General features: G+C 45.0%; 1 protein-coding gene across 2 annotated transcripts in view; it reads right to left on the minus strand.

Moving 5' to 3' along the window:
• LOC108880692 (nectin-2) overlaps positions 1-17062 on the minus strand; it is a 74149-nt gene that overhangs the window by 37171 nt on the left and 19916 nt on the right. For both annotated transcript variants that reach the window (XM_018672330.2, XM_018672329.2), the window contains exons 2-6: positions 7851-7960; positions 6746-6995; positions 5524-5817; positions 5207-5324; positions 4431-4579 (exon numbers count right to left, since the gene is read on the minus strand). In XM_018672330.2, coding sequence (XP_018527846.1) covers positions 4431-4579; positions 5207-5324; positions 5524-5817; positions 6746-6995; positions 7851-7960 — 921 coding nt within the window. The remainder of the gene's footprint in view (positions 1-4430; positions 4580-5206; positions 5325-5523; positions 5818-6745; positions 6996-7850; positions 7961-17062) is intronic.

Genomic DNA, 17062 nt, shown 5'->3' on the forward strand with positions numbered 1-17062 from the left:
AAAGATTCAAGAGAGAGATGTAAAGGAGCCACTCCTGGCTCCCAGTACAGGCCCATTACAGACACAGACACATCCCTAACTGAGCACCAGTGGAATTTATTTAAGCGGGTGAGAAAAGGACATCTCATAAACACATGCTGTTGGATGATCCAGCAGAAAAACTGCAATATGCATGCTGTGTGGATTACTGGGGGAGAAAAAAAAAAATAGAAAACAACATGCATAACTACAGTAATGCACGCACGCACACACACACACACACCCCTCCTCTCCCCAAACACACACACACACACCATACTGTTGAAGCCAAAAAAACAGCGTGTTTCTTATGAAGTCACGTCCTGCATGACCGTAAGCTCCAAGTGACCGCAAGTAATGAGAGAGATGGGGCGGAAGTAACATTTACTGCAGCCTCCCAAAAAACGTGCACGGTCACATACACACACACACACACAGGCACACTCACAGACACACATGCGCACCATTATGGTCATCAGTGGTGTGATGATGAGTAGGGCTACACCAAGAGCATAGCTTAGTAGTATTCTGTGTCAGCATGTTAAGTTATTGAACAGATCTGTGTGTGAATGTGCATATAAATGTGTGTGTGTATGTGTGTGTGCTAATGAGGGGTGGGCAGGAGGCCAGTTGCAGGCTGGAGGGAGACTTGGCTCCATCAGACCTGTTCTCTGGCTGTTTTCGCATGGCCGGAGACACACACTGACAGACACAGACAGATGCAAGCAGACACACACACATACACTCAAACCCAGTGGAGGAGAGGGGCCAGGCCCCTTGCCCTTGAACTGTCTCCTTAGATGAGTCTGAGAATGGGAGAAAATGTACCGAATTGAGAGAAAATTTCTTTTCCGCTGAACTGAAGAGCCCCTCAGACCATGTGGGGGATCCAATTGGGGGCATTTAATGTTATGGGGTTCAGCTGAGCCATCCCTGTAAGGAACGACTAGGAAGAAAACAAGACAGAAGATGGAGGGAATCTGGGTTAGCCACACAAGAACCCCCCGAGAGGAGCCTGGAATGGAGGGATGGATGGAGGGATGGAGACTACTAAGCTGTGATTAAGAAAGAGCTACTGGTATTTAAGAGTTAAGCTTGGAGAGAGGGAGATAGCATGGGCATGAGAGAGAGAGAGAGAGAGAGAGAGAGAGAGAGAGAGAGAATGCTGGGGGCAGGAGTCTCTTCTCTGAGCAGGGAGATCAGCGCCAGACTTGCGGAGGGTGAAAGACAACCTGAGAGAGATAAGGAGGATGAGGAGAGAGCATATGCTAACTGAGAGCATGAGAGATACAATGAAAAGAGCAAACTGCAGAGAAAGAGATTGTGAGGCAGAGATAAATCGAAAGAAAGAGGAGGGGAGAGCAGGGTAGGATACATTTGTGTGTGACTAAGCAGCAGGATCGAAGATGAGAGGAGGAGAGGCAAGGAGAGGAGAGGACATCCATCCCTGTCTCTGCCTCCAGGTGCACAGGACAACACTGAGGGCAGAGGACACTGGCAAACACCCACATAGACACACAGTAGTGTGTAGATTTATTTGTGTGTCATGCAGCTGTGGGGTAGAGGGGAGTGGGGGACCTGCTATGAAGCAGGTGCTGGCCATTTCACGCCTGTCGGCCCCTCTTAGCCCTGTTTGTCTACACGCATTCATATTAGCCTCCATCGCACCCCCATCTGGAGTCACTCTATATCTTCCTCGCTCTGTTTCGACTACTATGCACTTTCATTTCACTTAAACAAATACTGACTCAATCTCTTTCTTTCTGAACACATCTCTCCATCTCTCTGCTTTCTACAAACCTCCTTCACTCTGACACTTGCTGGTTGCCTCAATCACCTCTTAACTGCCAGCAAATTTAGCTCACATCTTATCCTCCTCCTCCTCTGCCAGTGAGTAAGAGAGGAGTGGGAAGGAGGGAGGAGGTGGTCGGCTGTGAGAGAACAAGACCAGATGGAGGAGGGAGATGACAGGACAAGGAAACTGTGGGAAGTTCAACATGGGAAAAGACCACAGAGACCAGAAAGAAAAAAAAGGAAGAGAGTGGAGGAGAAAAAAAAAGGAGAGAAAGTGGGATGATAGAGGAGTGGAAATGTAGGATAAAAGACACAGAGCGAGAAAGGAGCGGATGGTGGAGTGAGGAGCGAAGCAGCCAGGAGCTGAAGCAGCAAAGGGTGACTGATCCGCTCTGAGAGGCTTGGAGACAGACAGACACACACGCCACGCTGTGAGATAGTGAAGGCCAATAGCGGTGGAGATAGGATGCAGTGGCACAAGATTCCCATGCGAGTTTTAAATGCCGTCAGCATCCGCGCTCTCTCTCCCCCCTCTGAGCATGAGCATTGCACGCTGGCACTGATTTATCCTGGGTGCGCGTTCCCTGGCTTTTTGGTCTAAAAGCAGCAGCCCCCATCTTTCTCCCTCTGCTTCCTAGATCTTTGTATATTCCCTGCTTGTTGCTTGTAAAACACAGCAGGAGAGGGTGACATCCTTTGTGCTACAAAAGGCAGCAACACTACTATGCAGCAGTACAGAGTGGCCCCAGAGGAGTGGTGACGCATGCTGTGGCACCATAAGGAGCCAAGGGACTTGAAGAAAGATGGGGGGTGAGGGAGAAAAAGAAAAAAAGAGAGAAATAAGGAGAGACTGAGCAACAGGACAAGAAAAAAAAGAAGGAAAATGAGGGCATGAAAGAGCTGGGTGACTCTGAAGATGTAGCCACTGGAGAAATGCACTTTTTCCCCATTACGGGCAAGGTTTATCTCTGTGTCAGCATAAAGTAACTTCCGGTTAAGTGCAGACATGCGGAAGAACAGAAGAAGTGGATGTATTTTGTATGAGGTGAAATGCAGGAGTGAGCCCTGTTGAGAGCTACAGCTAAAACTATTTGAGCAACAGAGAGGAATGGAAGTACGGACTGTTTTCCATTTTAGATGGTACCATTCTGAATGTGTTTGACTCCAGGACTTGAGGTGACACAACAAGCTGCATGCATCACACAGATAGATGTATACACCTGAAGACATTCATGCACACACACATATCACAAATACAATCCTGAAAACACACACATAATAAAGACACAGTGTCTCAATGCAGGTCTTGTCTCAGCTAATCCCAAGGCAACGCTGAAATCCACTTCATTTCAAAGTCAACAGAGTCATTGTGAGTAAAATGTAATACTTTTACTGATTGCGGCCTTATCTTCTAGACACTGACTCTAATGAACGCTGCTCATTTGCTTTGCTTTAGTCACTCCTGTCATTACTGATGGCCAAGGGTACTGCTGAGAAGCTACTCAGTCGCTTTTTTGATCATGACTTTAGGGGGGCGAACTGCTCCTTCTCATTTCAGAAAAATAGAAGAAAAGCGACAATTTGAGCAAGAAGCACCGTCTATTCTATGTGCAACACTCACGATGTGAACTACCTCTAAAAACCCTGTGAAAATCTCCGCTTTGTAAATGCCATCTGATCTACAAAAGGGGATAGACAGACCTTGGGTACTGCAGAGGCATAGAAACTATGATAATACAGTGTTATTGAGTGCATGCAAAGAGAGACAGAAAGGTGACATGCATTCTTAATAGGACACAGAGAAAGGCAGAGTTGAAGGGGAGAACCCAAAAGCGTGCAAGTGCAAAGCAAATACACACTCACTCCCTCAGACATAGACATACATACATACACACACATACATACACACACACACACACACACACACACACACACACACACACACACACACACACATATACACACATACATACACACAATGGACAGAGCAGCTGGACCCTCTAGCCCTACGCTATGACAAGTCCCAAGACCCAAGAGAGTTCTCAGCACAGAGAATATGTGCGTGTAAGTGTGTTTGTGTGTGTTCAATGTGACATGTGAGGCAGAGCTAGGTATACATCCCTGGGGAAAGACATAAGAGCATAGCACACCAGGAAATGTGTGGCATGTGTGATATAAGTGCGCTTGGTTCCAGTTCATCAGTTCAGAGGATATAAATGTTTTCATACAAAAGCCAGGGGACGGTTTAGATGATGAACGAGACCTAAGTGAGCCCCGTGTGTGTTTTTCATTTCACCTCTGAAATGCTCACTGCTTTACTGACACATTTACTGTGTACAATTTATCTGTGTATTAGGACATTTGCCACTTGTGCAAATTACACTTAATCTTGGTTTTAATGCATTTGTGATGACAGCAACAATTGAATGCTGTTCATCATATCAGCAAAGTGCAGAAAAACACAAATCATCATCATCACATCTGTTACTAAGTGTTTTTTTGGTCACAAACACTTTTACAAAGTATATTTCTAACTGTTATCTCAACTACAGCTTGCAAACCATTTGTTTACTTTCGTATGTTGTGATGTGTGAGCTTTTGTGTGTCCCTCAACTCACCTCTGACGATGGCTGTGACCTGATCCCTGGTGGTCCCGATGCGGTTCTTGACCTCACAGACAAAAGTGGTGTTGACAGCCTCGTCCACCTTCAGCACCCTCAGCTCGTTGCCTTTGATCTGCACTGTGTCTGGTATCTCTCCTGACATCCTGCAGAGACAGGAGTATATTTCCATGATGAAGAAGAAAAGTGAGAAGGCAATAGGCAATAGGATTGTGGTTTGTTTGACTTTGAGCACAATGAGAGCATTTAGACAAATGTACATCTACAGAAATGTGCTGTAATGTGCAATGTCATCAAATTCCACTAATCTTGAAAGGCAGTGTAAAAACCAATCACTTTTCTCTTTCCTCAAAAGGAGGAAAATTGAAACAGCTCGATCCAAGCCCAAAATCTCATCTCTCCCATATTTTAAACTTTCGCTGTTTCTTTTTTTTTTGGTTAAATTTTGTCACAGTAATGTTAATAGCTGATAATACAGAAAAAAAGGGAAAGAGAGACTTATATTGTGTTTCTCATTATGCGAGGGTTAAATCTCAAGTCACAGAGTCCATTATGAGAAATTATACGGCTATCTCCATAATCAGAGCACAGGGCTGTAGTGGCAATAATAAAAGCGCTGATTACAGCTCTGTGAGGAATGTGGACCTAGGAATGAAGGGTAAGGACTGAAAAATGAGAGAAAAAGAAAGAAGAGAAAGAGAAAGCAAGAGACCTTAAAAAAAAGACCAAGTGAAGACAAGATAGTAGAGAGTCCAGGATGTGTTGATACTCACGTCTTCCACTGGACGGAGGTGGGAACAGGGTTTCCAGTAGCTTGGCAGGTGAGCACCACATTTGTACGACCCACGTACCAATTATTGTCATAACCCACTATTGTCACCTGAGGGGCGTCTGTGGGAAGGACAGATGAATGACAGAAGGGAGGAGAGAAAAATAGCAATGGGTTCAATTAATAACTCCAAGGTTTGAAACCATATTAGAGTGTGAACAGCAAAGGAATTGATAAGTGCTGGGTTGTGTGTGTGTGTGTGTGTGTGTGTGTGTGTGTGTGTGTGTGTGTGTGTGTGTGTGTGTGTGTGTGGTGTCTTACATTGAACTGCTAGTTTCAAAGGGAAGCTCTCTGGTTTGACCTGGGTCCTGTGTGACACCACACAGCTGATGTCTTTCCCATTGTCTGCTGCTGTGGGAACCATTCGGTACTCGCTGGTCACTGTCACGGTGTTGTCGGTACCCGGCTTAGACACTGTTGACGCATTTCCATTGGCTGTGGTCACCCAGGAGATCTGCGCAGCGGGACGTCCATCTACAGACTCGCAGCGTGCCACAGTGACAGGCTTAGTGCCTGCTTCCACTGTTACGATGGAGGCTGAGTTCTGAGGCTTAGCTGGTGGATGGATGGACAGATTGATGCAAGGATGGAGGGTGGATGGAGAGAGGAAGGGACACAGAGTGGCAGAGAGAAGATTAAAGGATGCAGAGATAGATAAAATGGAAATAAGACAGCTGAGGGAAAAGATAATGTGCACCATTATTGATAAACAATTTGAGTCACCAGTCTGGCAAAAGTAAATCCAAAACCTCAATCTCCAAACATCCCCTGTCCCTCACTCAACCCCCCACCCCCCTCATCCCCACCCCACTCTCTCTACTGTCTTTTCTCTCTCCAGAGCCTACATTGATAAACAATTATGAGCACCAGTGCAAACACACCCAACCCCTAAATCTTCTTTCAGCCTCCCTCCATTTCTTTAATCTATTCCCTCTCTATCCCTATCACCCACTATTGATAAACCATTTCCCTGACTGGTCCATTGCATTTCCATAAACAAATTCTAAATCACTACATGATCTCTGTCAGCCTTCATCCTCTCTATTCTATTTTGCTCATACCTCCTCAATTCAATTGCCCTCTGTGATACTTGTGTGGGATCAGAGGAGAGCAGGCAGGACAGAAGCTGACAGCAGGCATGACAAGCAGCCAGATCAATATAGAGCCTGAGGGGAGGCAGGGAGGCATGATACGTTGGAGGGAGAGAGTGGAGCAGGGGAACTGGTGCTGGGCCAAGGTTAGACCAATGGTTCCATTGCATTAACAAGAACACAATTGATCTGACAATACCACTTAAAAACAGCAATTAAGCATCGCTGAACATGCTTTTAACCTGCACACTACCTTTGGAGGAGGGAGAGAGTTGGAGCGACAGACAGGCAGAGGTAGGCGTATAATACTTTGTATTTGTACATATATAGTAAGCAGGGTAAATATGCACATGCTCACTACAGAAATAATGTAGATTATGTTAGTGACCTACCCAGCATGACCAGATAGGTGATTCCCTGCTCGTTGCCAATCGGGTAAGTAGCGTATTCACAGATGTACTTCCCCTCATCGGTCATCCTAACATCGCTAATCTGGATGGAGGGACTGGCCAGGTTTGGAGGACTGGGTGTGAAGCTGACTCTGCCCTTCACGGGTGAGTCTGGATAGTTGGGATCAAAGTTGGGGTGAAACACAGCGATATTGATCCTCTCTCCGTCCTTCGGCTCATAGATCCACGTGACCTGTGGTGGAGCAGGAACAGGGTCAGTGGTTAAGATGCGTACAGTGACTGAGAAAAACAACAGGCCTCATTTATCATGGCATTGATAAGCGACACCAAAGAGAATTTTGACAATTCCACGTTTTGCTGTAAACTCCACAGGGCAGCGTACACAGCATTACAATCAAGTAAAGTGGAGCAGGTATGAATATGGATGTGAGTTTTTCAGGAGCAGCTCTCTCTCTCTCTCTCTCTCTCTTTCTCAGCTGCTCTTCATGGAACCAAGCAGAGTTGTGCACTTCCCACTTCATTGAGATGCGACTAAGAAGTGCTCCCATTACCATATTCAATCCCCTAAAGCAAAATGAAGCTTAGTATTGTTTGTTTGGAGTAATAAAACATTAAGCCTAAATGTGATAAAAACCTATTACTAGCCTCAGGATTATTTCTGTGGGCTATGATTTGTTAGATTAAGGTTTATTGTGCCACATAAACAAGGCACATGGACCTGTGTTATCATTTTATGTCCTTTTGATTACAATGAATTGCTCTTATCCACCTGTTTCACAGGTTTCACACACCTGCAGAGTCAGGCTGATGCATTATTGACAAATATTTCATTTTACAGAAAAATACCCATTTGTTTAGTCAAATATTAAACTGTATATTCACTGAAAACAAATTGTAGTCTCAAACAATTTCAACAAATTACATTGTGTCAAGTCAGCACAATGAGCTGTAATTTCGGGATGAAACAGACATTTTTATTAGAATTTCATACCACAAAACCAGTTCAGAGTTGGGATGAGTGTGGTGGTATAAAGAAGCAATTGAATCCTAACTGAAAACAACTGCATAATGACTTAGTGTATCTGACCATTGTGAGCTGAATCCCAGTGGCATCAGTGAAGGCACAGCGTAGGTTGACTGTCTGTCCAGGATATGACGACACCTCTGGCTCCACCTTCACTCGCTGACCTGCCGCTCCTAGAACCAACAAAGAAAGAAAAAGAGAAACATTAATGTCTGTTGTTTCCTTCATTTCTGAACTAGGAGAGGAGACAAGAAGCAGAGAAATCGTATTGGTATAAAGCCTGCTGATGATAAATGAGGACGAGTGTGGAAGTGTCTGGTACAACAGAGGACAGCATTAGTGAACCCAGGCAAGTAGGCCAAGAGTCTGGTATCTCTCCATGACTGTGCGTGTGTGGATGGAGTGGCCGAAAAAAAATAAATAAAGGGATGTGTGTTGGGGAAAAAAAAGAGAGGAAAGCCAGTTCTCTTTTGCACATAGGTCATAAATCATCAGGATGGGTTATGCTTTTCTATAGCCTGCCATTTGCTGTGCCGACACATTCCTGTGTAACAGCTAAGAGTCAAAATAAATATGCTTTTCTTGGTGTGTTGTGTCAGTGGGTGTGCGAGAAACAGAACGAGCGAGGGAGCTTTAGAACGACAATCTGTCCGTGTATGTGTGTGTAATCCAGACCTCTGTGAAAACGTAATTACTTGTATGAGTAAGCACGCATTAGTGTATGTCAGCAAGATGGCACCTGTTTTAAGTAAGAGTGGATTACCTGCGGATACATAACTTCAAATGTCTGCAGCCAGGGCTACACGTGCCAATGTGTGTGTGCTCCGACTGTGTTTAGCAGCAGGCTACACACGCACACACAACAGACCAGTGAAACACAATTTTCCCTAAAGACAAACAATTACTTGCGGAACTAGTTCCACTAGTTTGTGCTGAGCCAAAGCTGTTGTGTTGAAACTAATATGATCTGGAGGGCTGATGGAACACACACCCACACACACAAATGAAACCCATAGGCTAGGAGATAAGAGGAAAGGGCAGTGCTGTCTTTCTCTTTTGACGAGCAATAAACACCACACCTTCTCTGGGGAGATCTGAGATATCAATACAGAGGAAGAGAAGAGGGTGGAATGAGCGAAAGACTGAGTGGGAAAGTGGAGGAAAACAAGCCTTTCCTAGAATAACACCAGTTCTCCCAGGACCAGCCCAATTTACAACCACAAAACAACCCCCTTGTAGCCACAGAGGAACCTCTGGACAACCACTGAGCAGCCCGTGGGAGCAGCAGAGAGCCTTACAGGACTGAAAAGAGGAACAGCTTGCTCTTTTTTTCCTCTCTTGGACACACATACATGAGCATATCTGTGCAAGCAGATGCACAGAAGCATGTGCACTCACACATGCATACTCATATGTGGCTCGAGAGAGCTTTATTGTGAAGCTCCTAGTTTGTTATCTTTCATATGTCAAGAGTATTTAGTGGAGATCAAGCTACAACCCTCTGTCAATCCACCTTAACTAGTCTGACTAATTACAAATTAGCTTTGGGAATGGGAGCTGTATTCAGGGTGAAACAGAGGAAGATAAAAGGGGATAAAGGGTTACTGAAACCCTTGATTACTTGTCTTGATTGGGGTGTATGGACAGAGTCAGCTTGAGGTCATTACTCAAAGTGGCACTGAAGATTGTTTACTCTGCCTCTTGTGTCCACATGTGCAAACTCGCACACAAATGCATGCACAGCTGTTGTGTCCGCACATAATGTAGGGGCAGAGCCGAGCTGGGCCTGTTGTCTGTCATTCTGAGGCAATAACGGGAGAGCCAACGCAGGTCAACTCCTGCCAGAGCTCAGATGAGAGACAGGCTGGCCTTATGAGACTCTATACCGCCCCAGGGAAATGAATATTACACACAAGAAATACAAAGACTTGCACAGCCTGATCCTTCATGATAGTCCCTAAACCCCAGCCCTGTAGACTCAGAGACTTGGTGTCGTTAGAATGGCAGACAAAGAAGAGCAAGTCAGCGTGCATGTGTGCATGTGCGTACACATACGTGGACACATCAGACTTTTGGAAATGCTGAGGCAAGGCAGCATCTGAAACAGTAATTGTCAGTATAAATATTTAGAGAGCACTGGTCACATTAAACAGAAGAGAGCAAGACAGGAGGTGGAGAGAGACAGGAACTGAGGGAATTAGAGATAAAAGACGGTTCAAGGGTAAGAGTGAGAAGAAAGGAGGAGCGACAGAGGGAGAGAAAGAGAGGGTTGGAGGGGAGGAAAGTGAGAACAGAAGCCTTGTGTCACCGCTGCTCTACTTTACAGTAGCTCTGCTGCCTGTAGGTGACATACAAGAAACACCAGACCAAATGCACATGAAATTACAAATGCAAGCACAGGCAAACTGCCCTCTTCAACATCCTCAAGTAGTCAGATGTCACCATCCTAAGTACTGTCACCTATCATTATGTCTTTAACACTCACACGATGCACAGACACGCGCTCGCACACGCACACATTATGCTGATGGCTCTGCGACAGCCCTGCCATATTAACACAGTCCTCTCTGATCCCCTGCCTGGTCACACTGACATTTCCATATTTCCCACCATTTGTCTGTGAAGAGGAAAATGAATCGGGAAGGAAGGGGGGAGAGGAAGTGTGCTCGCAGGATGGAAGGATGAAAGGAGGAGACGAGAGACAGCCTGGGAATGCCAAAGTGATGGAGGATGAGAGCGGTGGAGGGGTGGGGGTGGTTGAAGTGTAAGGAAAGTGGGGATGAAAGGGTGTGAAGAGAACGCAGTGCCAGGAATAGAGAATGAAAGGGGGAGCGAAAAGAGAAAGTGGTGAGAGAAGAGGAGAGAGGAGGAGGATCGCGGAGGGGAGACAGTGAGAGCTATAAACAAGGTTAATAGAAGACAGCTGAGGGACAAAAGAGAGAGACATTTAGAAGAGGGAAATAAGAGTGAGAGAGGAAGTAGGTGAAAAAAGAGACCAAGAGAGATGCGATGGGAGAACCTAAAAATGGAGGTGTGTGTGTGTGTGTGTGTGTGTGTGGGGGGGGGGGGGGGGGGGGTACAGGTAGAGAGAAACAGAGCGAGGAGAGGCAGATGAGAGGGAGAAGAGTGGGAGGTGTGGAGCAGCGAGAGCCAGGGTAGGCTCCACACCTGACCTTGTGAGAAACACTGTGGCTGTGAATAGAGAGAGGGCGAGAAGTGCGGGGGGGGGAGGCCACAGTGAAACAGCGTGAAAGAGCCAGAGGAAGCAAGAGAGCGAGTCAAAAAAATACTCAAAATCCTAATTTTCTCTGCAGCCCATTTGAGCCAGCCATGGCTTATGAAACGAACATACGCTTATCCGCCTGTGTCCGCCTGCCTGCCTGGCCGACTCAGACGCCTAATGGCATTCATGTCCTCTGCCTGATTCCCCACTATAGTGGAGAAAAGCACAACGTCAAGGGGGACAGGGAGTGGAGGCCATCATCTAAAATATCTAATGGCCTTCAGAGCTCACTGCCTCTGCCATTTCATCAAGCTAGAGGCTATGCACTGTCAGGTGGGCTAGAATGAAGCTTCCCCATTCTCCTTGTTCTTGAAGATTGCTTCCCAGCAGTCCATTGTGTGCATATGTGTGTATGCATGTCTGAGTGGGTGAAAGAGAGAAAATATGTGGGTGTGTTTTCCTTTGGCCTTTCAAGCGCACTGCTGTCTCAATAAGCATTCTGCACTTTCATTATTCTCCCAGGTCTGTGCGAATTTCTCCATTTCCATTATTGTCTTGTTGTTGTTATTGTTGTGCCCACCCCCTCCACTCCTGAAGAATAATAGCTTTGATACGGGCAGTATGGACTGCGAGATGGAACATCACCGTTCTGTCCTGATGGAAACTGTCGTTGCCTACTCTCTCTCTGACTTTTCTTCCTCAAATATAATCTTTTTCTTACAGGGGAATTAGAGTGATTTCCAGCCCACCATTCAGATTTGATGACTTTACGTACTGAGATTCGGACACAAGGGTAGCTCTTGTGATGTAATGAAATGAGTTTTTCTGATACTGGAAGGCACACTGTAGTCAGATTTCACAATATAAAGAGGTGGAAGTTTGTATATAACCATGACTGCAGGCTTGGTGGCTTAACTATTGATCCAAGCACAAGTACAACACTTCTATTTACGTACAGCTAAAATCCTCCTCTGGTTTATGCACAGGCAAAGATAATCTCTGAGCTTGATTCAACATAAATAAATGTCCATTAAAGAGATATTTGCATCAAATGTTTCCAAAGGGCTGGTCTCATATCCATGTTATTACACACACATTGCTTTCCTTGAATTTCCACCAAACAATAACCAGAGTGCTAAAAAAATGGCAATGGATGATCTATCAGGTCATGTTTCTTTTCCATTGTTCACTGGTCTGGGCTTTATTCTTCTCAGCACAACACTGTCTGCATGTTTGTTCACTGGCCTTGGATACAAGTGGTTTCTAAATGAAAGCCCTGCCAAATACCAGCTTTGTGAGGCTCCCGATGTGCAATTTTGTTTTTTTGAGACATTGGCACAGAGGAGCCGATTCAATTCCGCAATTATTACTGGAGCTGTAGTTTTGTACGTTGCAGCTTGTAAGTATCGGGGCAGTGACACATTTTGTGTTTTTTTTTTTTTTGTTTTCGTTTTTTGTGCTCCAGCAAAGGGAGTTGAAATGAAACAATAACCAAGATTAAAGTGCTGACTTTCAGCTGTAAGGGTGTTTGAGGGTATTTACTTCCACACTGCTCACCTCAGGTGTGGGAATCACACACCTTTTTAGTTTTATACAGACCTCCAATTTTTGAACTGTGAGGAAGACAATGACAGGGCTACTGTTCAACTAATATGGATATTAACACTTTACAATTAATGCTGAAAGTCAGGACTTCTCCCTCATAATTTTAAATCCATTGCTCTGGTGTATAGAGTCAACATAACAACAAATGTGAGCATTCAAATTTTTCATAACTAACCTGTTTATCCCTTTTGAAGAGCAACAGTTTGTTCTCTCTCACTAAATCTTCAATATTTTTCCCTTTATCTTTTTAGAGGCTGTAATATTGCAGCTGTAATTTGGGTGCCGACTGTTCATTTTCTTTGGGTTCTCTCTTAGCTCCTTTGTGCTGCTTTGAGAAGTCATAAGCAGTGACTATCAAACGTGTATTAAAGTTGACGTGTGCTATCTGACATTCGACTCAAAATCACCTGCCTGTGTGGCTGCCCTTAAAAATGTGATTTCTGTGTGATGTTTCCATTATGGTGTCTGAACCAAAACAGTGACACTGCGGTGGCTGCGTGTCATGTCCAAACTGCTGCTGGTCTGTACTAATAGCCGTTATCAGCTGGAGTCTGGAACAGCACCAACCTGAACCTGCTGTCTGCTGCTGCTACCGACACTGTTGCAGCACTGGTTCCTTTGACCTTCACACACACAAATGTGGGCACACACACACACAAAGCCACACAATGAACGTGCATACACTGCACATGCACGCACACATTTAGATGTGGATACTTTGGTATGCAGGGAACGGAGTGGGAATGCAGCTTAGCTTTGACAGGCGAGGCAGTTTGACAAGCCAAGAATAAAACTAGGAAATGAAGACTTGAAATGTGTCTCGTCTTCTCATTGACCTTTCCACTGGGCTCTCTATAAGGGGCCAATCAATAGCACATGTGAAAGCTACATTTAGAAGTAACCTCTGTGTATTATGGACTTCTCAGATTACATCCTATTATTATCCATTCATGTTGTAAGCTCTACTGGCAGGAGAAATGAGTCAAAAGCACCTAGGTTTGGTAAAGAGGCACGCTTCAGAAGACTTCAAGGCTATCACATGAGATCTAGACTCAAAATCACCAAAGATTCTCAATTGCCTGGGAAATGTAACAAAGAAAAACAGTGGTTGGTGTTACAGCGAGGTTGCATGCAGGAGACAGGAGGTAAAAACCAACTCCTGTGATGCAACAGGAGCAGAGGAAAAAAGGTGCAAGAAGAAGGGGGTGCTACATTTCACTTTGTTCACAGTGACATGATGAAATATATGATAACTGACTCTCAACACAGTGTGGAAAGAGAAGGGGAATCAGACACACAGGCAGAAATGAAGAAGGAAGGCAGAAATGCATGAAATGTAACAGAAGGGGAGCGGAGGAGAAAAAAGGGGTTTGGAGGGAGGGACATGGGGAGACATGAACAGGCTTCAAAGTGGCAAGGAGAAATGAACAGCTGGAGGAGAAATCTGCACAGGGAGGTGTGTGTGTTTGGCAAATGTGCGTGTGTGTGCGTATACACGTGCATCTGGATCCTGATGCATATTCCTGTTTAGTTGCCTGTTTATAACAAACATGCCCTAGGACTCAGCGAATATCATTTGCAAAAATAAGCATTTGCCAATTCAATTAAGTGTATCATCTTAATGAAAAAAGACCCAGCAGGGAAGTTTAAAAGCCCTTCAAATACAACATTTCATACTTTGGAAAGTGTGTACACTTCAGCTCAAAATGCCACAACCTCCTGCATTCAAACCTGGGCCATGACCTTAGTCTTGCCGTGAGACTAAATCTATACACTATGCATGAGTTCGAGAATAAGAGGAAACTGGCAAAGTAGAAGAATTCACAATGGGATCTCCGAGCCATTTAACTGCAGGGGCTCTGACATGAAATCACAAACACAATAGCTATGCATCCATCTCTCTGTGGACCTCTCTCACTCTCTCATCCTATATATCTTCCATTTTCTGTTATGTACATAGCACAAACAGAATATTTCGAGTCTAGCAAGCTCCGCTGATCAAACAGGTCTGAGAAAGGTCTGGATCATGTTTGTTTGAATGGAATTGGAAAAACTGGCACAATCCATCAGACACACATAGTGGTCTCTTTTATTTTCCCGCTGCATATCGCACCTCGCAACAGGATGAACCTTACAACTGAACAACATACACAACATGCTTAATCATTTAGCATCTGCCAAGCTAAGGGAAAACCATGCATGAGAGATAAAAATGACTTGCAAAGTAGTCAAAATGCTGTGTGTGTGTGGTCATGGTGAGACAAAACACATTTCCACACGTACAACTGCTAGGTAAAGCATAACCACATTTAGAGAGGCAGTCTCAGAAACACACAAGATCGTACACACACGGGTTGGAGAGGCACTCTTCTCCACTGGGTGAATAATTCATCCCTGGGTAAGAACGAAAAGCAGTTGCTCTCCTCCTCCTCCCTCTCATCTCTTCATTATTGATAGACACCAACATCTACACTGTACCTGACCCACGAGAGAGGCAGGAAAGAGAGCGAATGAGGCAAGGAGAGAGATGGTCAAAGAGAAGAGACGGCAATAAAGAACGGCTCTGGGACATGGAGAAATATGGCAACTGTGTAAAGCAGAGGTGTACAAAGCACAAAACACAAAAAGAAAATGACCAAGGCCATAAGGTGCAAGCGCGCTTTTATGATATTGCATGTTTTAATCTGGAGCTGGCCCTGTTAGGGTCAGTAAAGTCTCGCTTGTAACAGACAGTTTACTGAAAGGACACAGCTCTCCTGAGCCAAACAAATAACTGCTGCCTCTATACTGCCTTGCAACTGCTATCGCTCCAACCCACTGAATAAGTGACTGAATAACTTACTGGCTGGATGGCTGACAGACACCCAGCTCCCCTGCGGCTCCTGGCTCTGCTTTGTCTGCTCGGGCCCTGCACATCATTCTACCTCCACCACTCTCGCCTTCTCTCAGCATCGCTCACTTTCTTTTTTTCCCCCTCTGTGACATAGCCCTGTCCTGTCTTTTCATTTTGGAATAAATCCTTTTCATCCCCCTAGCTCATTCTGCTCTTCCCTGACTACTTGACTACTTTTTTTCTTCCTTTTTTTTTTTTTTTTTAACTCTGCTAGTTCTTTTTCTGTCTGACTTCTTCATTCTAGCCCTGTGTGCCATCACTTCTCATGGTAATTGTACTGGGCATGTTATTTTAGCCCTGAATGTAATATTGGTTTTACTGTCGGGTGACCATAGCGACAGATCTGCAGTCGGCGAGGAAGCATAAAATGTAAATCTGAGGCTTTGGGGAAACATTTTTCAGACAGGACTTGGGTCAGTGTCTAGGAAATATCTTGATCTATCCCACATTATGCATGCTGAGGCCCTGCACCTCTTTATCAGGTCTAGCAGCAAGCTCGCCCCCAAAAAATCCCTCCAACATCACTCTCTGAATGCCTTTGGAAGTGTGTCTGTTACTGTGTGTGTGTGTGTGTGTGTGTGTGTGTGTATGTGCGTGGTGTGTGTGGTGTGGTGTGTGTGTATGCACATCCACAGTCTGGTCGCATTTCACTTCGGAAATAGCCTTGAATTAAAGGATCAAGCTAAGTCACAAGTGCACAGTTGGAGAAGAGTGCCAGGTACTTCTGCAAATGTCCGAGGCAGGCAGCGTGTGCGTGCATGGTTATCTCTTCATCCATCATTTTGTGTGTATACATCCGTCTCTCGGTATGTCAGTTGTTAACATAATGTGATTATGCGTCCTATTTTTGCCTCCCCAACAACACTTGGATGTGAGAGTCTACCGAGGTGTCAGAGAGGATATTTCAGTCTGGGTGTGATCCTTTTCCCCGAATTAAAAACTGAGCCGCCTGTTAAAGTGAGAGGAATTCCATGACAACCCCGCCCCCGGACCCAAACACAGCTGTGTTTCCAGGTTTGTCTCGCTGACGTTCACCTTTACTTCACCTTGGGTGGTGGTAGTGGCGGCGGTAGGGAGGGAGGGGGGCTTCATTTCCCAGCTGCTCTTCCCACAGTGTCACTCATCTTGCTGCTGACGAGTACATTGGTCAACAACGCTGTCAATGCGCAGCTCATTCATAACTGAGGGGGTGAGAGACCAATCCAATTTATACCGCACATTAAAGGATTAAAATGTAGTCCTGTGATATGAGGGAGACAGCTATTAGCACAGTCAATCTGTCAGGAGGATCACACAGCATGTTACCAAATCAATGCCGGCCATATGGAAGACAGAAGGTCAGAAACCACGAACAAACAAACAAGGAGGAGTGTACCAATATTATGATAAACTGATGACTGTGTCCATCACAACACACAGCAACAACCAGCTGGATTGAATTACTGATGGCAAGTGTGTGTAGGAGCACTGAAGTCTGCAGGGAAAGATTTGAGAGGACAGGCGAGTTATGTTCCAAAATATGACACCCACATTAAAAAAAAAAAAAAAAAACCC

The sequence above is a fragment of the Lates calcarifer genome, linkage group LG15, assembly GCF_001640805.2.
Source record: "Lates calcarifer isolate ASB-BC8 linkage group LG15, TLL_Latcal_v3, whole genome shotgun sequence".
NCBI lineage: Eukaryota > Metazoa > Chordata > Actinopteri > Centropomidae > Lates > Lates calcarifer.